This window comes from Myodes glareolus, chromosome 9 (assembly GCF_982192425.1).
Source record: "Myodes glareolus chromosome 9, mMyoGla1.1, whole genome shotgun sequence".
Taxonomy (NCBI): domain Eukaryota; kingdom Metazoa; phylum Chordata; class Mammalia; order Rodentia; family Cricetidae; genus Myodes; species Myodes glareolus.
The window spans coordinates 19,117,613-19,134,093 of record NC_142034.1 but is presented as its reverse complement, the minus strand read 5'-3'; the positions used below and the strand labels follow the sequence as shown (position 1 = coordinate 19,134,093).

Here is a 16,481-nt window from a genome sequence, read left to right as displayed (position 1 = left end):
TTGTGGTGATTCTAATTTATATGTAATTAAACATAAATTCATTGCTTCCTCCATTTGCTAAATAAATCTGAGGATGATACTGGCTTACAATTTATCCTTTCATATTTACATACACAGTATATACATACATTTACACAGTATGTACATACATTTACATACACAGTATGTACATACATTTATACAGTAAATGTTCAGCATACGTATTTACATATGGAATACATTAGCCACAGTAAATGCTCAGCATTTTTGACTGTGATCTCTACTTCTCTAAGGGAGGGTTTTTAGCGCCTCTGACATGCAGGTTTGTCCTATATGCTGGAGGATGTTGAGGAACAGCTATGGTGTCTGCCACCTGATGGCAGTATCCTACCCACCATTGCATAGCTGAACCTTTGCACTAAAAGAGAACTGGCGTTATCACTACGCACTCTGACTCAGCAGAATTCTCATGTTTGTCCTTATTACAGACTAAAAGGATTTGGCATAGAACTTTTATGACTTTTCACTTGCAGTAAAGGTTTAGTTATTGTACTAAATAATGGATTTCATCATGACAATTTCATATACATAAGTGTCTCTCATTGTACTTTGCTCTTTTCTGTTCCCCTACTCTCCACCCCACTCTGCTGGTATCCTTCCTCCTATATCAGCCTTACTTTCCTGTCTTCTCTCTCTCTCTCTCTCTCTCTCTCTCTCTCTCTTTCACACACACACACACACACACACACACACACACAATCTAGATTGATTGTCCATATTTGAGAAAAACGTGATGTTTTAGCGTTCTTTATCCCATTATCCTCTTTGTTCTTCATCCTTCTAGACTCCCTTCTCACCCTGCATAGTGCTTCTTCTATTTTTAGCACACACACATAAAATCTAGGAATTCAGGTCATTGGCAGAACACTTGCTTAGCAAGCTTGTCCTATCACTAAAACAAACAAACAAACAAATAAAAATGCAATATTTGTCTTTTCTGAGTCTAGCTTATTGCCTACTGTGAAGTTGCAAGTCAGATATCAAAAAATCACAAAGGTGATTAAAATTCAAATATGAAGGGGTTAAATTTGTAACTTACATATACTTCAAAAAAGGTAATGACTCAAATGTCCTTCTTTCAATATAGCGTATTTTATTGCAGGATAAATCCCTAGGAAACATAAAAGGGAAATATTGCTTTGCTTAGCTATTAAGTTTCTAATACGACTATAATAGTATGACTAGTAGGGTTAGAGTTTAAAATACATTGTTTTTGTCTAAACTCTAAACTTTTGAATTTGAATATTTTAGAGTCACTTCCTTTGTCTATCCATCTCCTAAGAATCTCACCCTTTATGATATTCATATATATATAAAATAAAACTATGGATCTTGATAGATTTTTTTTGAGTTAGTCATTTTGAGAGATTATATAGCTTTTTACACCTGAAACAGGGTCTTTCCATGCAGAGCCAGGCTGACCTCAAACTCCCTGCTTTCCTACCTCAACCTCCCGAGTCCTGAAATTATTGGCATATACCTGGTACCTGGTACCTCTAAACATGTGGGTTCTCAGCTGTGCTTCAGACTTGCTGACTCCGTAGCTGTACACTCAGAAGTGATATCAGCCAGTCCTTCAGGTGGTGTTGCGAGATTCCTGGCTGTCTGAGAGCACTGTCTCAGTTCCACGGTCATCACCATGGTGCCTTGGCTTGGCATTCAAATTCCCAGAAGACCTACTGTAGATGCTCACGGGCATTCCTCTCACTCACATCTTTACTTTCGACTCTTGTTTTTAGTGCCTTGCATATTCTCCCCTGAGAGACCTTTCTGGAGTTGTGAGATGTCTTAATGTGTACTGACACCTATAGCTAAGTCTAATGACCTGAGTTCAACGCCCCCAGACCCTCATGGTGGAAGAAGAGAACCAAATCCTGCAAGGTCATCTGATCTCCACACTTGTCTCTGGCATGATCTCTCTCTCTCTCTCTCTCTCTCTCTCTCTCTCTCTTTCTCTCTCTACACACACACACACACACACACACACACACACACACACACACTGAACAAAAATGTAATAATTTAAGGTTTTCAAAAAGAGGTCTGACACCCAATGTTCAAATGCTTTGGTTTCCAGGTATGGTGGTGCGTGCCTTTAATTCCAGTACTCAGGAGGCAGAGGCAGGGTGATTTCTGCACTCAAGGCCAGCCTGAACTATATTGTGAGTTCCAGGACAGCCAGGGCTACAGAGTGAGGCTGTTTCAAAACACCAAAAAAGGGGAAAACTGCACTGGTTGTTTCCTTGAAACACACTCAAATTTTCTCTTGAGTGTCATATATGTTTCAGTTAATGTTTAGAATATTTCTCGATTTAAAAAATTGCTTAACACTGATGGGGCAGTGGTAGCACACACCTTTAATCCCAGCACTTGAGAGGCAGAGGCAGGAGAATTTCTGTGAGTTTGAGGTCAGCCTGGACTACATATTGAGTTCCAGGAAGGCCAAGACTACACAGAGAAACCTTGTCGAGGAAAACAACAAACAAAATTAGCTGGAAGAGGACACGTGAGACGCTGTACCTATTATTGGAGCCATGGCAAGTTATACCTCCGTGTCCATATTTATTACATTTTAATGACTGCATCTAAGTTTTGCCAATCACAAGTGCCTTGAAGGCATGGAGATCTTATCTATATCTATTACTTACTAAGTTTTAGACAGACACAAATATTTAAGCAAAGCACATTTATAAAACTGCAGAAGGCATATGTACATGGCTATTTTGGAAGGAATTCAGTTTATGGCTTTACAGATGACCCTTGTTGCGTATCTGCAGCATTAGGATTTGAATTTGTGTGTTCCTCAACCTGAGAGGGAAGGATCCATGTCCTCCTCACGGCTGTGTCTCCAATTATAGTCAAGGTGTTTGGCATGTTCTGTTTAAGCTAATCTTTTAAGTTGAGAAGCATTTTAAAAATTAATTGGAATATATATGCTAACATGAAACAATTGCTTACAAAGTATTTCATAATATAAATAAAAAAGGAATACTCCGTTAAGAATCATTTCATTGTTTTTCTCCAAACATTCATAATGCTTGACAGTTCAGATGTATAAGATCTCCAAAAGGTCAATTCAAAGGTGGTCATTTTTCAGGGCATGATGGCACACACCTTTAATCCCAGTATTTGTGAGCCAGAAGCAGGTGGATTATTGTGAGTTCAGGCCAGTCTAATCTACATAGCAAGTTGCAGGCCAGCCAGGGCTAACTGGTGAGACCTTGTCATTCCTTCAGGACCTAGAAGGAAGACTTTTTAACACCATGAGAGGTGCACTTCCTGAAAGCTGTTACAATAGATTGTATAATCTATTTGCTTATACATGTCGCCTTTTGGCTCAGTAAGGATTAAAGGCATACACCCATGGGTAAAGGATAGAAACCAAGTTTTCAGTGTGGCTGGCTTTATGTTGAGGTCTTTGATTCATTTGGACTTGAGTTTTGTGTAGGTGATAGATATGGGTCTATTTTCATTCTTTTACGTGTTGATATCCAGTTATGCCAGGACCATTTGTTGAATATGCTTTCTTTGTTCCATTTTATATTTTTTGTTTCTTTGTCAAAACTCAAGTGTTCATAAGTGTGTGGATTGGTATCCGGGTCTTCAATTAGATTCCATTGGTCAGAAATCAAGTTTTCATAATAAACAACATAGATTTTTAGGGGAGACTGTGAATGCAGTCCCCTGCTACCATAAATTATGCAGTCAAGTTTCCCCAACTGGGGGAAATTGCAAGGGTCAGCACATCCAAAGTGTGGTGGGTAAGCCTTGCCCCAGGAAAATCACCCTGCCAGTTAGGTATTACATTCTTATATCTAAAGAAGCAGAATTATTGTGAAGTATTTCTTTTTTTGGCAACAAGATTGCTGAAATTTTTATTGTTTAGTTAGTGGATTTCATTGTATAGTTCTGGTTGTCCTGGGACTAATTAGAAATACTTTCTAAGCATCATTTCTAATAATCTATTTCTGACATGGGCATAAAAATGCTTACATTGAAAGTTTTAATAGTAATCTATTCTCCTAACAGGTTTATCATGTTGATGATATCATTTATGTAATTTGTGTGTATAGCTAATTACTTAATATGGCAATGTTAAATTTAATTTGGATTAAATGTAAGAACATGTTTGGTATGGTAGGCACATATCTATAATTCCAGCATTTGGGTTGTAAGACTAAAGTAGGCAGATTGGGGTAAGTTCAAAGTCAGCCTAAGCTATATAGGGAGACCTAGGCACAGAAAAAAATAAGGGATATAGTACAGTTGGGCCCCAAGACTGCATAAACCGTGTGGTGGTGGTTGCCATTAATCCTAGCACTTGTGAGGTAGAGTCCAAAAAGTCAGGTGTTCAAGGTCAACCTTAGCTTTTTAGAGAATTCGAAGGCAGTCTAGGCTTATATTAGGCCATGCTTCAAAAAGTATACAAACAAACCCAAAAAAAAACTGTTAAAACATTCTGGGTTGCCTGGAGGTGGTGGCCCATGCCTTTAGTCTCAGCACTCGGGAGGCAGAGACAAGTAGATCTCTGAGTTCAAGGCCAGCCTAGTCTACAGATTGAATTCTAGGACAACCAGGGTTACACAGAGAAACCCTGTCTAGAAAAACAAAAACGCAAACAAACAAACAAGCAAACAAAAAACTAACAAAAATCAAAACAAAACCCAAAAAGCACTCTGAGTCAATGACCTTCAAGTTAATGTAAATGGCTCTTTCTTCTCTTTGATGGGACAGCTTGAAGTTAGTATTAATTCCATCTATCCTACCATGTAATCTTTTTTGTAAAGGTTATATTAGCAAATATTTTAGAGTTTTAAGGCCACACATAGTCTCTATTGCAATTCTTTACTGGTTATCTTTTTTTTTTTTCCTTTTTTAGCCCTGTTAATTGTTTGGATATGAAGTACCCTATTCCCCGCCACCGCCAACCTGAAATATAAGAAAAGGATCATATACTGAAGGTTTGGTTCTCAGCTGGGGGTCTCTTAGTCAGTAGGCAGTAAGGTCTCCATGGCTTAACTCACTGCTGAGTTCCTTCTGAATGTGCCACGAGGAGGTGGAGCCTAACGGGGACAGGCAAATGGGGGTGTGTCTTGTTACTGGGAATTTCTAATGGGAGATGCAGGTGAATAGGGGCCTGTCTTATGACTAGGAATTTCCAACAGGAGACACATGTGAATGGGGGCATGTTTTGTTACTGGGAACTTCTCTCACCCTTTCTGAAGTTTTGCCCTTCCACCATCATGCTCTGCCTCACCACAGGCCCAGAAACAATGGAACCAGCCACCATGAGCCAAAAACCTCTGAGCGAAAGGGCCAAAATGAATCTTGCCGCCTTTCAGCTCTTCTCATCAGGCACCCTGTCTCCTCAACACAAAGGGCACTGGCACAAGTCCTCTAACGGTGTCAAACCACTCCTAACTCATGGGCTGCAGTAAACGAGAACATGGATCATACCTGATGGAGGTGTGACTGACTAGTTCCAAATACAAGCATATGCCTTAGAAAGCAAGGGTCGTGGGAATTCCATTAACTGCTCAGACCTTACTAACATTTCCCCTTGCAAATGAAGTGCTTCTATCTGAAGCTTGTCCATATAAGTTAAGAAATTTAAAATGCAAGAAGGCATTTTCATGTTAGAGATGGGCTGACACCCCACCCCCAGACTGACTAATTGCAGATTTTGTTTTATTACGTTTTTGCCTTGAGAGCCAGGGTCTTGCCAAGCAGTCCTGGAATTGGTATGAAACCCACTATGTAGACCATTCAGATCTTCAACTTTCACCAATCCTCCTGTTTTCTACCTCCACAGTGCTGGGATTATAGGCAAGCACTGTCAAACCCATTAGACAGATGAAGATCTATCTAATTCAAATCCCTTGTTCATCCATAGATAACACATAACTGACAAATAGATATGCTTAACTAACTTACAAAACCTGGAGGGACAGCAGGCCTTCAAATGAGTCCTTATGTAATTCAGTCAGGAGGTTTTCACTGAGAATTCTGAAAGATTAAAGGTTATCTGGATCAAAAATTCTCAGACAGACGGAGAACATCCAGTGGGTGAGAAGGGATGGAGAAATAGATGCTGTCTTATGCTATTGCCCTGAGCACATGTTGGCTCCATTTGTTTTTAGGGCAACTAAAATTTCACCTAGACAATGGTCTCCACCCTGGAGATTTCATTTCTAGGTATCTAGTTTACAGAAACTTATGCATGTTCAGAAAGAAGTATATAGGATGTTTATTTCAGCCATATATATATAACAGAAAAACCAGATATTCTCCAAACATCAGTGGGCTAATATTAAAATCTCACTAATGTGTACATACTATGAAGTATTATGTATAATTGGAGATATATAGAGTAACTATGAGTTAAAAAGAAACTTTACATATCATGAAGTGAAAATATCAAGTTGAAGAATGTTATCACTTATACAGCTATGACAAATTGGTGTCAAATTTGTATGTCTGGAAAGATATATCAAATTTACAGCAGTGGTTACCTGTCCTAGTTAATTTTTTCAACTTGACACAACTAGGGTCATTTGCAAAGAGGAGATCTCAATTGAGAAAATGTCTCCACTGTGGGCAATGGGGCATTTTCTTTATTAATTATTGATATGTGGGGCCCAGCCTAATATGGACAGTGCCATCTTGAGCAGGTAGTTCTGGGATGTATGAGAAAGCAAATTTACCAACCCAGAAGGAGTAAGCTAGCAAGAGTGTTCTTTCATGGCTTCTGCTTCAGTTCCTGCCTCTGGGTTCCTTTCTGAAGTCCCTGCCCTGATTTCCCTTCATGGAGAATTACAGTTGTAAGGGGGCTTTCCTCTCCCAGTTGCTTTTGCTTATGGTCTCTGTCCCTCAAGCAAAATAAAATGAATCCGTTACCTCAGAGGTGAAAAATTAGAGCACAAGGAAAGTTTCTCTATATCTGATATTTAATTTATATTCATTAAGAATGCAATTGTAGGCCAGGTGTGGTTACACATCTTTAACCTAGCACTTAAGAAGGAAAAGCAGACAGATTTCTTTGAGCTTAAGGCCAGCCTGATCTACTTAGTGAAGTTTCAGGTCAGTCAAGGTTACATCTCTAGACTGTCTAAAAAACACAACCAATAAATGTTATTGTGGATGACTTCTATATGGGATACAAACTTAAATTGTCACTCTTTTCAAAGAAAGTCCATAAAATTTACTTTTAAGATCGGGGCAACAAAATAACCCTAAGGGAAAGTGGACTTGTTGCCAAGACTGAAACCTGATTCAGTCTCCGGGCAGAAGAAGATCAGGTTTTATAAGCTGTCCTCTGACCTCCATGAGCATGCCCTGGCTTTGTGTGCTCATGAAAATACATACAAAATGAGACGTAAAATAACTTTTGACTGAATTGATAGTGTTTCAACCTATGGTCTCATGCATGCTAGGCAACTATTCTCCCCCTGAGCTACACCTTAGTCCACACAAAATTTACCTGAGAAATGCAGTCGGTATAGGTTGATTTTGGTTGCGAAGAGGAAATACCTTTTCTCAGAGGTATTTACCTCAAAATCTGGACCAAGGAGGCTCTTACAGTGTAGTGTTTTGTTGCTGCTGTTATTTACTTTTGTATTCTTATTTGTAGAAAATATACTCACAGTTTCTCAGTCCAACGGTATGCTCTCCATACATTTTTGTCAATGTAAGAAATAGCATTTCCTTGGAAATTCCTGTGAAGAAACAGTTCATATACTTGAGTAAATAGGAAAAGACTAAGCAGAAGCAGTAAAATCTTCGCACCCTCATGGAGGTGTTCAATGCAGAACGAAGAAAACCACCAATCTTCTAATTCCCAGATCTATCAGTTCCCGAGGGCTCCTGGTGCAAGCAGTGAGATGTCTCCTCGGAAACGGAACTTCTAGTCTGTGGGTGCACTTTCCACTTCCCTCTCTGTTGTACATCATACAGCTCAGCTCGAAATTTAGCTTGTCACTAAATCCTGTCTTCTCTTCCTCATGGGCCACCATGGTGGAGGGCTTGGAGGCATATATATATATATATATATATATATATATATATATATATATATATATATATTCTAAAATGATCTAAGATATGAGAATGATGGGAAATGCCCATAAGCCTAGGAAACTCCAGGTCAGACTATATTACTAGTTTGTCTTTATAAAAACATTATACTGTCTTATTATTTTTTTCTTTCCTGGAAACTTCTAATGGCTTTCTGTGTCTCCCTGTGTCACTCTTAAAATCTTGTAGTTGATAGTATGTTTACCAGTTTTTAATCTGACTAAATCCCCAGTATTCTCACAGCCATGCCTTTGCCTAGGCTGTACGCTCTGGTTTTACTCTATTCAATAATAGACATACTTTGAGCCACAGGTGAAGGTTTAATGCTCCCCTTTTCCTGATGTATCATTTTTATGTTCTAGAGATAACACCATACATATGTGGCTCTCACAGTTCTTAACCTCAAGTTGTGCACAAATGGTTATACGTCCTAGAACAAAGATGAGCTCTGAACAGAACTGAGAGATTGCATAGTATTAATAGCCAACATTCACGTGTGTTAAGACTAAGATAAGTATTCCAGGTAATCAACTAACCCTCACAACAATCCTATGAAATAGTAACCTCATACTCCACATTTCACAGGGGAGGGAATTAAGTCACAGCTAAGCACTCTTCCTAGAGTTGCAGAACTACCACATGAAAGACCTGGGGTCAAACCCCAGGAGTCTGAATCTCCTTTGACCTCTTCATTGCATGCTTACTGATGAGATGAGTTATAGAGAGGCTGGTGTGAAAATGAAAGAGCCAAAGTTGAGCAATGATACAAAGGGGCTAACTGGAGAAGGGAGCACTTTAGAAAGACGGAGGATGAGGATGAAGAATTCATAAGCAAAAGTAAAAGCAGAAAGTCAGCCAGTGTTGGTTGGGGTGACAAGGAAGGTCCAGCAAGGCTTTGAGGAAAAGACTGCCATGTCAAGTAGAATGTAAAACAGAAATAAGAAAAGGTTATTCTTACAAAACAGTTAAAGTGCCTTTGTAGGTGCTGGGCCTTGGCACAGGCACTTGGTGGAGTCTCCGCATTGGGCTGAGATGAATACACAATAGTGTGCCATTTTCACACAAGCAGAAGTCACATAGGTTGGTGATCATGGAGGCATTTTGTTTCATTTTAATAATTAGCCTTTTTTCTGTATTAAAATGTGCAGCATATGGAGTTACGGTATATTCCACATCCATAGGTTGGAGTGTGACTTCACTTGGGATTTGCTGAGTCTGAAACTGTTCTGGAGATGGAAGTATCATCTTAGGATATGATGGAGGAACTGTAACTGTTGGGACTTCACGCTCTATGGTTTCTGAATTTGGATGCTGAGATGTGATCTCAGTAACAGGTGGAGAATGGCTTACCACTGTAACAGGTTGTGGAGTTGTGGAAGATTCTGTGTGTGAAGACAGGGTTGTGACCTGAGTTGGATTTGGCTGCTGAGTCTGAACCTGGTTTGGAGGTGAAAGTGTGACCTCATGGTGTGTTGGAGGAGGGGATGTAGTTGTTGGGACTGTAGAACGTGTAGTCTTTTGAGTAGCCTCTGAGCTTGGCTGCTGAGATTGATCATGAACTAGAGTTGTCACTTCAAAATGTACTGAAGATTGAGTTACCGTCCCCTTAGGAGACTCTGTAGGCTGAACTGGTGCCGAACGTTTAACCACTGTAGCAGGTCGTGGAGTTATGGAAAACTCTGGGTGTGAAGTGGCTTGAGTTGGGTTTACATGCTGATCCTGAACCTGGTCTTCAGGTACGAGGGTGATCTCTTGGTGTTTTGGAGGAAAAGCTGTAATATTATATGGGGCTACAAAACCTCCAGTCTCTGCAGTGGATATTACAGGCAGGGTATGGTCTACTTCTGTATGTTGATCCGTGGCTTTAGAAAGAGTCGGCTGCTGAGTGTGATCCTGAATTGCTGGGATTTCATAAAACACTGGTGCTTGAGCTGCAACCTCCTCATGTGGCTGCTCAGGCTCAGGAAGTATTTCCTGTGTGCTTGAAGAAGGCTCAACATCCAGATGGGAAGTTGGAGTTACTGTAACTACAGCTTTGGAAGTGTCTTGTTCTAGAAGTGCCATCTTATGGAACTGTGGAGGAGAAACTGTAGTTTCCTGTGCGGCTGTAAAATATTCAGTCACTTTGGTAGGTTCTGAATTCACAGTGGATTCTAGGTCTAAAGGCTGAGATGAGACAACAGGTGTTGTTAGATGCTCAGTTGGTTCCGGACTTGGTGGTGCTGTAGGGACAACGTTTGTAGTTGTATCTGGGGGCTGAGTTGTGGTCTCCTGTGTAGTTTGAGTAAGTTCTACCTCAGAAGTAGATTTTGAAGTTATGATGGGTTCCTGATCCAAAGGTTGAACTGTAACTTCAGTTGGGTGTGGATGCTGAGTGTGAACCTGAGATGGTGTTGGAAATGTCACTTCTTGAAATTCAGGGGCTTGAGCCCGTATCTCTTTAGGTGAATCAGAGGGCTGAGTTATGGCCTCTTGCATAATTTGAGGAAGCTCTACTTGAGCAGTAGGTTGATGAGCTATGGTGAGTTCTAGGTCCAAAGGCTGAAAGGAGAAAACAGGTGCTGTTGGATACTCAGTGTGATCCTGACGTGGTGTCGGAAGTGTCACCTCCTGATATATTGGGACTGGAACTATGATCACTCTAGGTGGTTGTGAAATCTGAGTTGCGGTCTCGGGCAGAGTTTGAGGAAGTTCTCCCTCAGGAGTAGGTTGTGGAGTTATGGTAAGTTCCAGATCCAAAGGTTGAACTGTTGGGGGCTTAGGAGGAGGAACTGTACTCATCTTTGTGGTTGTAGGAGGTTGAGTCTCTCTGGTAGGCTCTGAACTTATAGTGAGTTCCAAGTCCAAAGGCTGAAAGGAGACAGCAGGCATTGTTGGATACTCAGGTTGACCATGATGTGGTGTTGGAAGTGTCACCTCCTGATACATTGGGGCTGGAACTACAGCCTCTCTAGGTGGTTCTGTAAGATGAGTTGTGGTCTCTGGCATAGCTTGAGGAAGTTCTCCCTCAGAAGTATGTTGTGGAGTTATGGTAAGTTCCAGATCCACAGGCTGAAAGGAGACCACAGGCATTATTGGATACTCATCTTGATCCTGACTTGGCGTTGGAATTGCCATCTGCTGATATATTGGCACTGGAGCTACAACCTTTTTAGGTGGTTCTGAAATCTGGGTTGTAATCTCTGACACAATTTGAGAATGTTCTCCCTCAGTAGTAAACTGTGAAGTTATGGTAAGTTCCAGATCCAAAGGTTGAACTGTTGGGGGCTTAGGAGGAGGAACTGTACTCATCTTTGTGGTTGTAGGAGGCTGAGTCTCTCTAGTAGGCTCTGAACTTATAGTGAGTTCCAAGTCCAAAGGCTGAAAGGAGACAACAGGTGCCGTTGGATACTCAGTGTGATCCTGATGTGGTGTTGGAAGTGTCACCTCCTGATACACTGGGGCTGAAGTTACAGCTTCTGTAGTTGATACTGTAAGATGAATTGTGCTCTCTGGTATGGTTTGAGGAAGCTCTGCTTGAGCAGTAGGTTGATGAGTTATGGTGAGATCCAGATCCAAAGGTTGAACGTGAGGGGGCTTTGGTGGAGGAACTGTACTCTTTGTGGTTGTAGGAGGCTGAGTCTCTCTAGTAGGCTCTGAATTTATGGTGAGTTCTAGGTCCAATGGCTGAAAGGAGAAAACAGGTGCTGTTGGATACTCAGTGTGATCCTGACGTGGTGTTGGAGGTGTCACCACATGATATATTGGGACTGGAACTATGATCACTCTAGGTGGTTGTGAAATCTGAGTTGCGGTCTCGGGCAGAGTTTGAGGAAGTTCTTCAGCAGTCGATTGATGAGTTACGGTAAGTTCCATATCCAAAGGTTGCTGAGTCTGATGTGGAAATGTCACCAGAGGATGTGCTGGTGGAGGTGTAGTCTTCTTTGGTACTGTAGCGTGGTCTGCTTCTGGAGTATATTGTGAAGTTATGGTGAGTTCCAGGTCCAAAGGCTGAAACGTGATAATGGGTGATGCTGAGTACTCAACTTGAATCTGACCTGGTGTTGAGACTGTCATCTGATATGTTGGAGGGTACATTACAATATTGTTCACTGACTCTGGAAGCTGGTGTGGGACTACTTGTTGGGTTGCAGAAAGTTCTGTCTCCTTAGGGGGTTCTGAGACCTGTGGATGGGTGGGCTGTAGTGCTGGAAATAGTTCCACATCCTCAGAGAGGTCTGCAGGTTGAGAGCGGGTCATAAGCTGAGCTGGAGAAGGTTCTGCACCCATAGTAGAATCTGGAGGTAGATATGGACCTTCCTGCTGAGTTGGGAAAGGATAAACCCCTTTGTGGAGGTCTGCTTTCTGAGCTATGGCCCCTTGCTGAGAAAATTCAGATTCAGGGGACTCAGTTTGGACTTGTAAAAATTCAACTTGTTCAGTGGAACCTATAGGCTGAAGTAGGTCCTCCTCCTGCTCCTGAAGGGAGTAAACTTTCATAGAGGACTCTGGAGCTCTGGTTCGTGCTTGGTTTGGATGTTTAACTGTGGTTTTATGCAATATTGAATGCTCATATCTGAATATTGCTTCCAGATCTTCAGGTGAAAAGTACAGGGTATCTCCCAGTGGAGGAAGAAAAAAATCTTTAGGTGGTTCTAGAGGTTTATCTGGGGGTTCTTGCTGATATGGTGAAAATTCTGTACCCAAAGTGTGCTTTATGGGTGAAGATATGTTCCCCTGCTGCCCTGAAGAAACTTCCCCAGGAAGCTCCTCAGGCTGGGAGGGGACATCCGGATGAACTGAAGAATGCTGTTGGTTTTCAAGAAGGGTTGGAGGCTGCGTTATAACTTCTTGCTGGTCTTTTGAAGGTTCAAACCCTTGTTGGCTTGAAGTTCCAACTTCATTAATCAACACTGGAGGCTTAGCTGTGATCCCGTGTGGTGCTGGAAGATGAACTTGACTAGGAACCAGGTCAGGACCTGTTGCCTCATGGTGTGCTGGAGGTTGAACTACTGTTTCATGAGGGAGCTCTTGAGTTTGCACTGGGGTCTCCTGCTGGGCTGAAGAAGGTTCAAGCTCCTCTGGGAGTTCTGGATTCTGATCTGTGCCCTCCTGCTGGTTTAGAGAAGGGTTTTCATACTGAACAGGTTCTAGAGTTTGAACTGGAGACTCCTGTTGATTTGATAAGGGTTCGATCCCTTCAGAAGGCTCTGGAGTTACAGCTGGATTGGTATACTGGGTTGTAGAAGTGCCTACATCCTTTTCTGGGACTGTAATTGGTTTAACTGTAGCTTCCTGATGCATTGGAGGAGGTCCCATCTCTGTTGTGGGTTCTTGTGTTATGGTTAACTGCATATCCGGAGGTTGAACACTTATAGAGGATAAGTTTGAATGGTGAGTTTGATGGTGAATTGAGGGTGATACTGTCACTTCATGATATTCTGAAGGCAGAGTTGGTTGTTCTTGTTGGGTTAGAGCATGTTCTGAGGATTGAGTTGGAATTTCCAGTTCAGAAGGCTGAGCTGGCTGTTCCTGCTCACTGAGAAAAGGCTCCGCCCCTCCAGTGTACTCTAGAGGATGCACTGGGGACTCATGCTGCGTCAGAGAAGATTCCATCTCCTTGGTAGGTTCTGAAGTTATGGTAAGTGCCACATCCACAGGCCTAACTGCAACATGTGGCAAATGATAATGGTGCTCTTCACTCTGAGTTGGCTGGAGTGTCACTTGGTGAATTGGTGGAGTTTCAACTACGTTCTCAACAGCAGACTCTGAAGCTTGAAGGGGAGGCACTTGCTCAGTTGGAGGCATGGCTTCCTCAGGGAGTTCTACAGGTATAACTAAGACTTCTGGATGGCTTCCAGAACCTGATCCTACCTCCTCAAGAGACTCAGAAGGTTGAGCTGGCTGCTCTAGTTCTATAGGAGCAGACTCATCCTCCAGAAGAGGGCCTGGATGCTGCGATGGGACATCCTGCTGCATTAGAGAAGCTTCCTCCTCCTCTTCCTCAGCTTCCTCTGGAAACTGAATTTGGGATTCCAGACCACTTTCAGATGATTCAATCTCTGCAGGAGATTCAGAAAGTTCATCTGGATGCTGCTCCAGGCTAGGATAATGTGCAGCTTGCACAAGAAGACCTGAAGTCTGAGTTGGAGTCTGCTCCTGAGTTGGGGACATTTCAACCTCCTTAAAAGGTTCAGAAGTTATTGTGAGTGCCACATCTGGAGGTTTAACTGTAATCGTGGGCAAAGTATCATGGTGAACTTGATACTGAGTGGGATATGGAATGGTTGCTGCTGGAGTTTCAGCTATACTCTGCGTAGAGGATTCTGAAACTGGAACTGTACCCTCTTGCTCAACTAAAGGACTGATTTCTTCAGGGAGCTTTGTAGGCAGAGCTGGAACTTCTAGCTGGATACCAGAATTTTCAAGGTCTTCAGGAAGCTCTAAAATCTCAGCTGGGGCCTCTTGTTGAGTTGATGAAGGCTCCAACCCCTCACTGAGCTCTGGAGTTGGAGCCAAGGACTCTTGCTGGGATAACGGAGGTTCTAACTCCTGAGAAAACTCTGAATTTGGGGCTGCAGCCTCTTGTTGGATTAATGAAGGTGCTACCTCCCCAGGACCTTCTAAAAGCTGGACTGAGGCCTCTTGTTGGATTAATGGAGGTCCCATATCCTCAGCACTCTCTGAAAGATGACCTGGGGCCTGCTCTTGGCTCAAAGTATGTTGAGTCTCTTTATCTGCCCCTGAGATTACGGTCACCTCCAGATCTAAAGGCTTCACTGTGACATTTGGCATGTTTGAGTGTTGAGATTGAATTCTATCTGGAGGTGGATCATTTATTTCAGGCTGCTCTATTGCTGCAGCCTCCTCAGAAGTGAACTGATGAACTGGTTCTTCTTTCTGAACTGAAGAATCGTTTTCCTCACGACGGGGTGAGAGGTGATTCCAGCCTTTTTGAGCTGCACCAAGGTTCTCTGAATCTTGAGATTGTGCCTCCAGCTGGTATTCAGGAGGCTCAACCTGCCCAGATGGCTCTGGAGGCTCCTTTCTGTTCCCCTGGGATTGCAGAGATAAGCTGTCAGAATAAGCTTCATTCATACTTGGATACCAATAATCATCCTCCATAGTTTCTTTTCGCGATGGAGGTTTTGCAAATCGGTTTGCAGTAGTTCCAACAATCACCTTAGCAAGTTTCTTGTGCTGAGCTAGATCTTTCTTCAAGTCCTGGGGTGAAGCTATGAACTTTGTTACTCTCGAATTCTCACTGTCTAGTGATGGAGCAAGTATTTCATATAACTGATTATCTGTAGCCTGGTCCAGATCGGAGATACGTTTGAACTGTGGAGAATGATTTTGATCCCCTTTTAGCTTTAAAATGTTCTCTGGCAGCTTCCTCGGTGGAGTCATTTTGTTGGTCAGATGCTGATGTGGAACAGTGAACTGATCTGACTCTGGGTGCGGCTGCGCAGAGGTATCCGTATCTTGGAATGAAAGAAAACTCTCCGTCAACTCCAGGGGTGGGGAGAACATCTGAGAGGGAGCAGAGGACCCCAGGTAATCAAAGTTCCCTGCACCTGCCTGGGATGTGTGAGCTTGCGGGGGTTTGGGCGGACGATCAGAGAGGTGCCACCAGAGCTTGGTCGGCACCCAGGGCTCTGAAGTCAACCGAACTGGGTTCTGGACCCACCCCGCAATATGATCGGCCTGGATCACCACCAGCAAAACTTGTCCGGTGAGGAAAAGACTTGGGGCGCAGAAGCAGAAGCTCAGTGGAGTCATGACATGTGGTAAGGACATGGCATGCAGTATGGAGGCGATCCACAGTGCTGCAGTGCGCTGGCGGGAGATAAACGGGAGGAAAAACCCCTGACCTCAGGGAGCCTTGGCAACTGTGGCTGCCCTGCCCCGCCCTTTATGACAGGATTCCTTTGTTACAAAAGCGTCACTAAGTGGATTCTGTACTATGAAGGGAACCTTCTACGTGATAGGGCCCAAGTTTCCCTTACTCAGGCTGAAAAGAACACCGATTTCTTCGGGGTCCACTAACCCTAACCCGGATTTATGTCTCAGTCCAGGGTGTTGCTTACTCAGCAGCCCCTTGTTTCTGTGGGGCAGAACTTCTAAAGTATCCAGGCAGGGTGGAGAGTGGACTCAAAAATGCCTATCCAGGCCCAGGCTCTTTAACTCCTCTTTTTCAATCGCAAACAATCCGAAGTTATAAACGTTAAAATAGACCAAAAGCTTGTTGGTGTTTTGGAATAAAGAATAAATTTGTAGGTATGTCCAAAATATGTCCTTCCCACCCAAAAGCAAGATATTTAAGACCTTTCCCACCCCCAAATACACACCTATATGCTTTCATATTAGTTAAATGGTCTATTTCTCAGGAG

The 16,481-nt window shown here is 42.6% G+C and overlaps 1 protein-coding gene and 1 pseudogene across 2 annotated transcripts in view; both read right to left on the bottom strand.

The window, feature by feature from the left end:
- The window catches only part of LOC125407958 (uncharacterized), a 43,733-nt gene extending 27,766 nt beyond the window's left edge, over positions 1 to 15,967 (bottom strand). For both annotated transcript variants that reach the window (XM_048445884.3, XM_087909894.1), the window contains exons 1-4: positions 9,071 to 15,967; positions 7,683 to 7,754; positions 5,974 to 6,045; positions 1,079 to 1,150 (exon numbers count right to left, since the gene is read on the bottom strand). In XM_048445884.3, coding sequence (XP_048301841.3) covers positions 1,079 to 1,150; positions 5,974 to 6,045; positions 7,683 to 7,754; positions 9,071 to 15,888 — 7,034 coding nt within the window. In that variant the 5' untranslated portion in view covers positions 15,889 to 15,967. The remainder of the gene's footprint in view (positions 1 to 1,078; positions 1,151 to 5,973; positions 6,046 to 7,682; positions 7,755 to 9,070) is intronic.
- Positions 3,699 to 3,841, bottom strand: LOC125408109 (U1 spliceosomal RNA; annotated as a pseudogene).
- Positions 15,968 to 16,481: the final 514 nt, after the last annotated feature.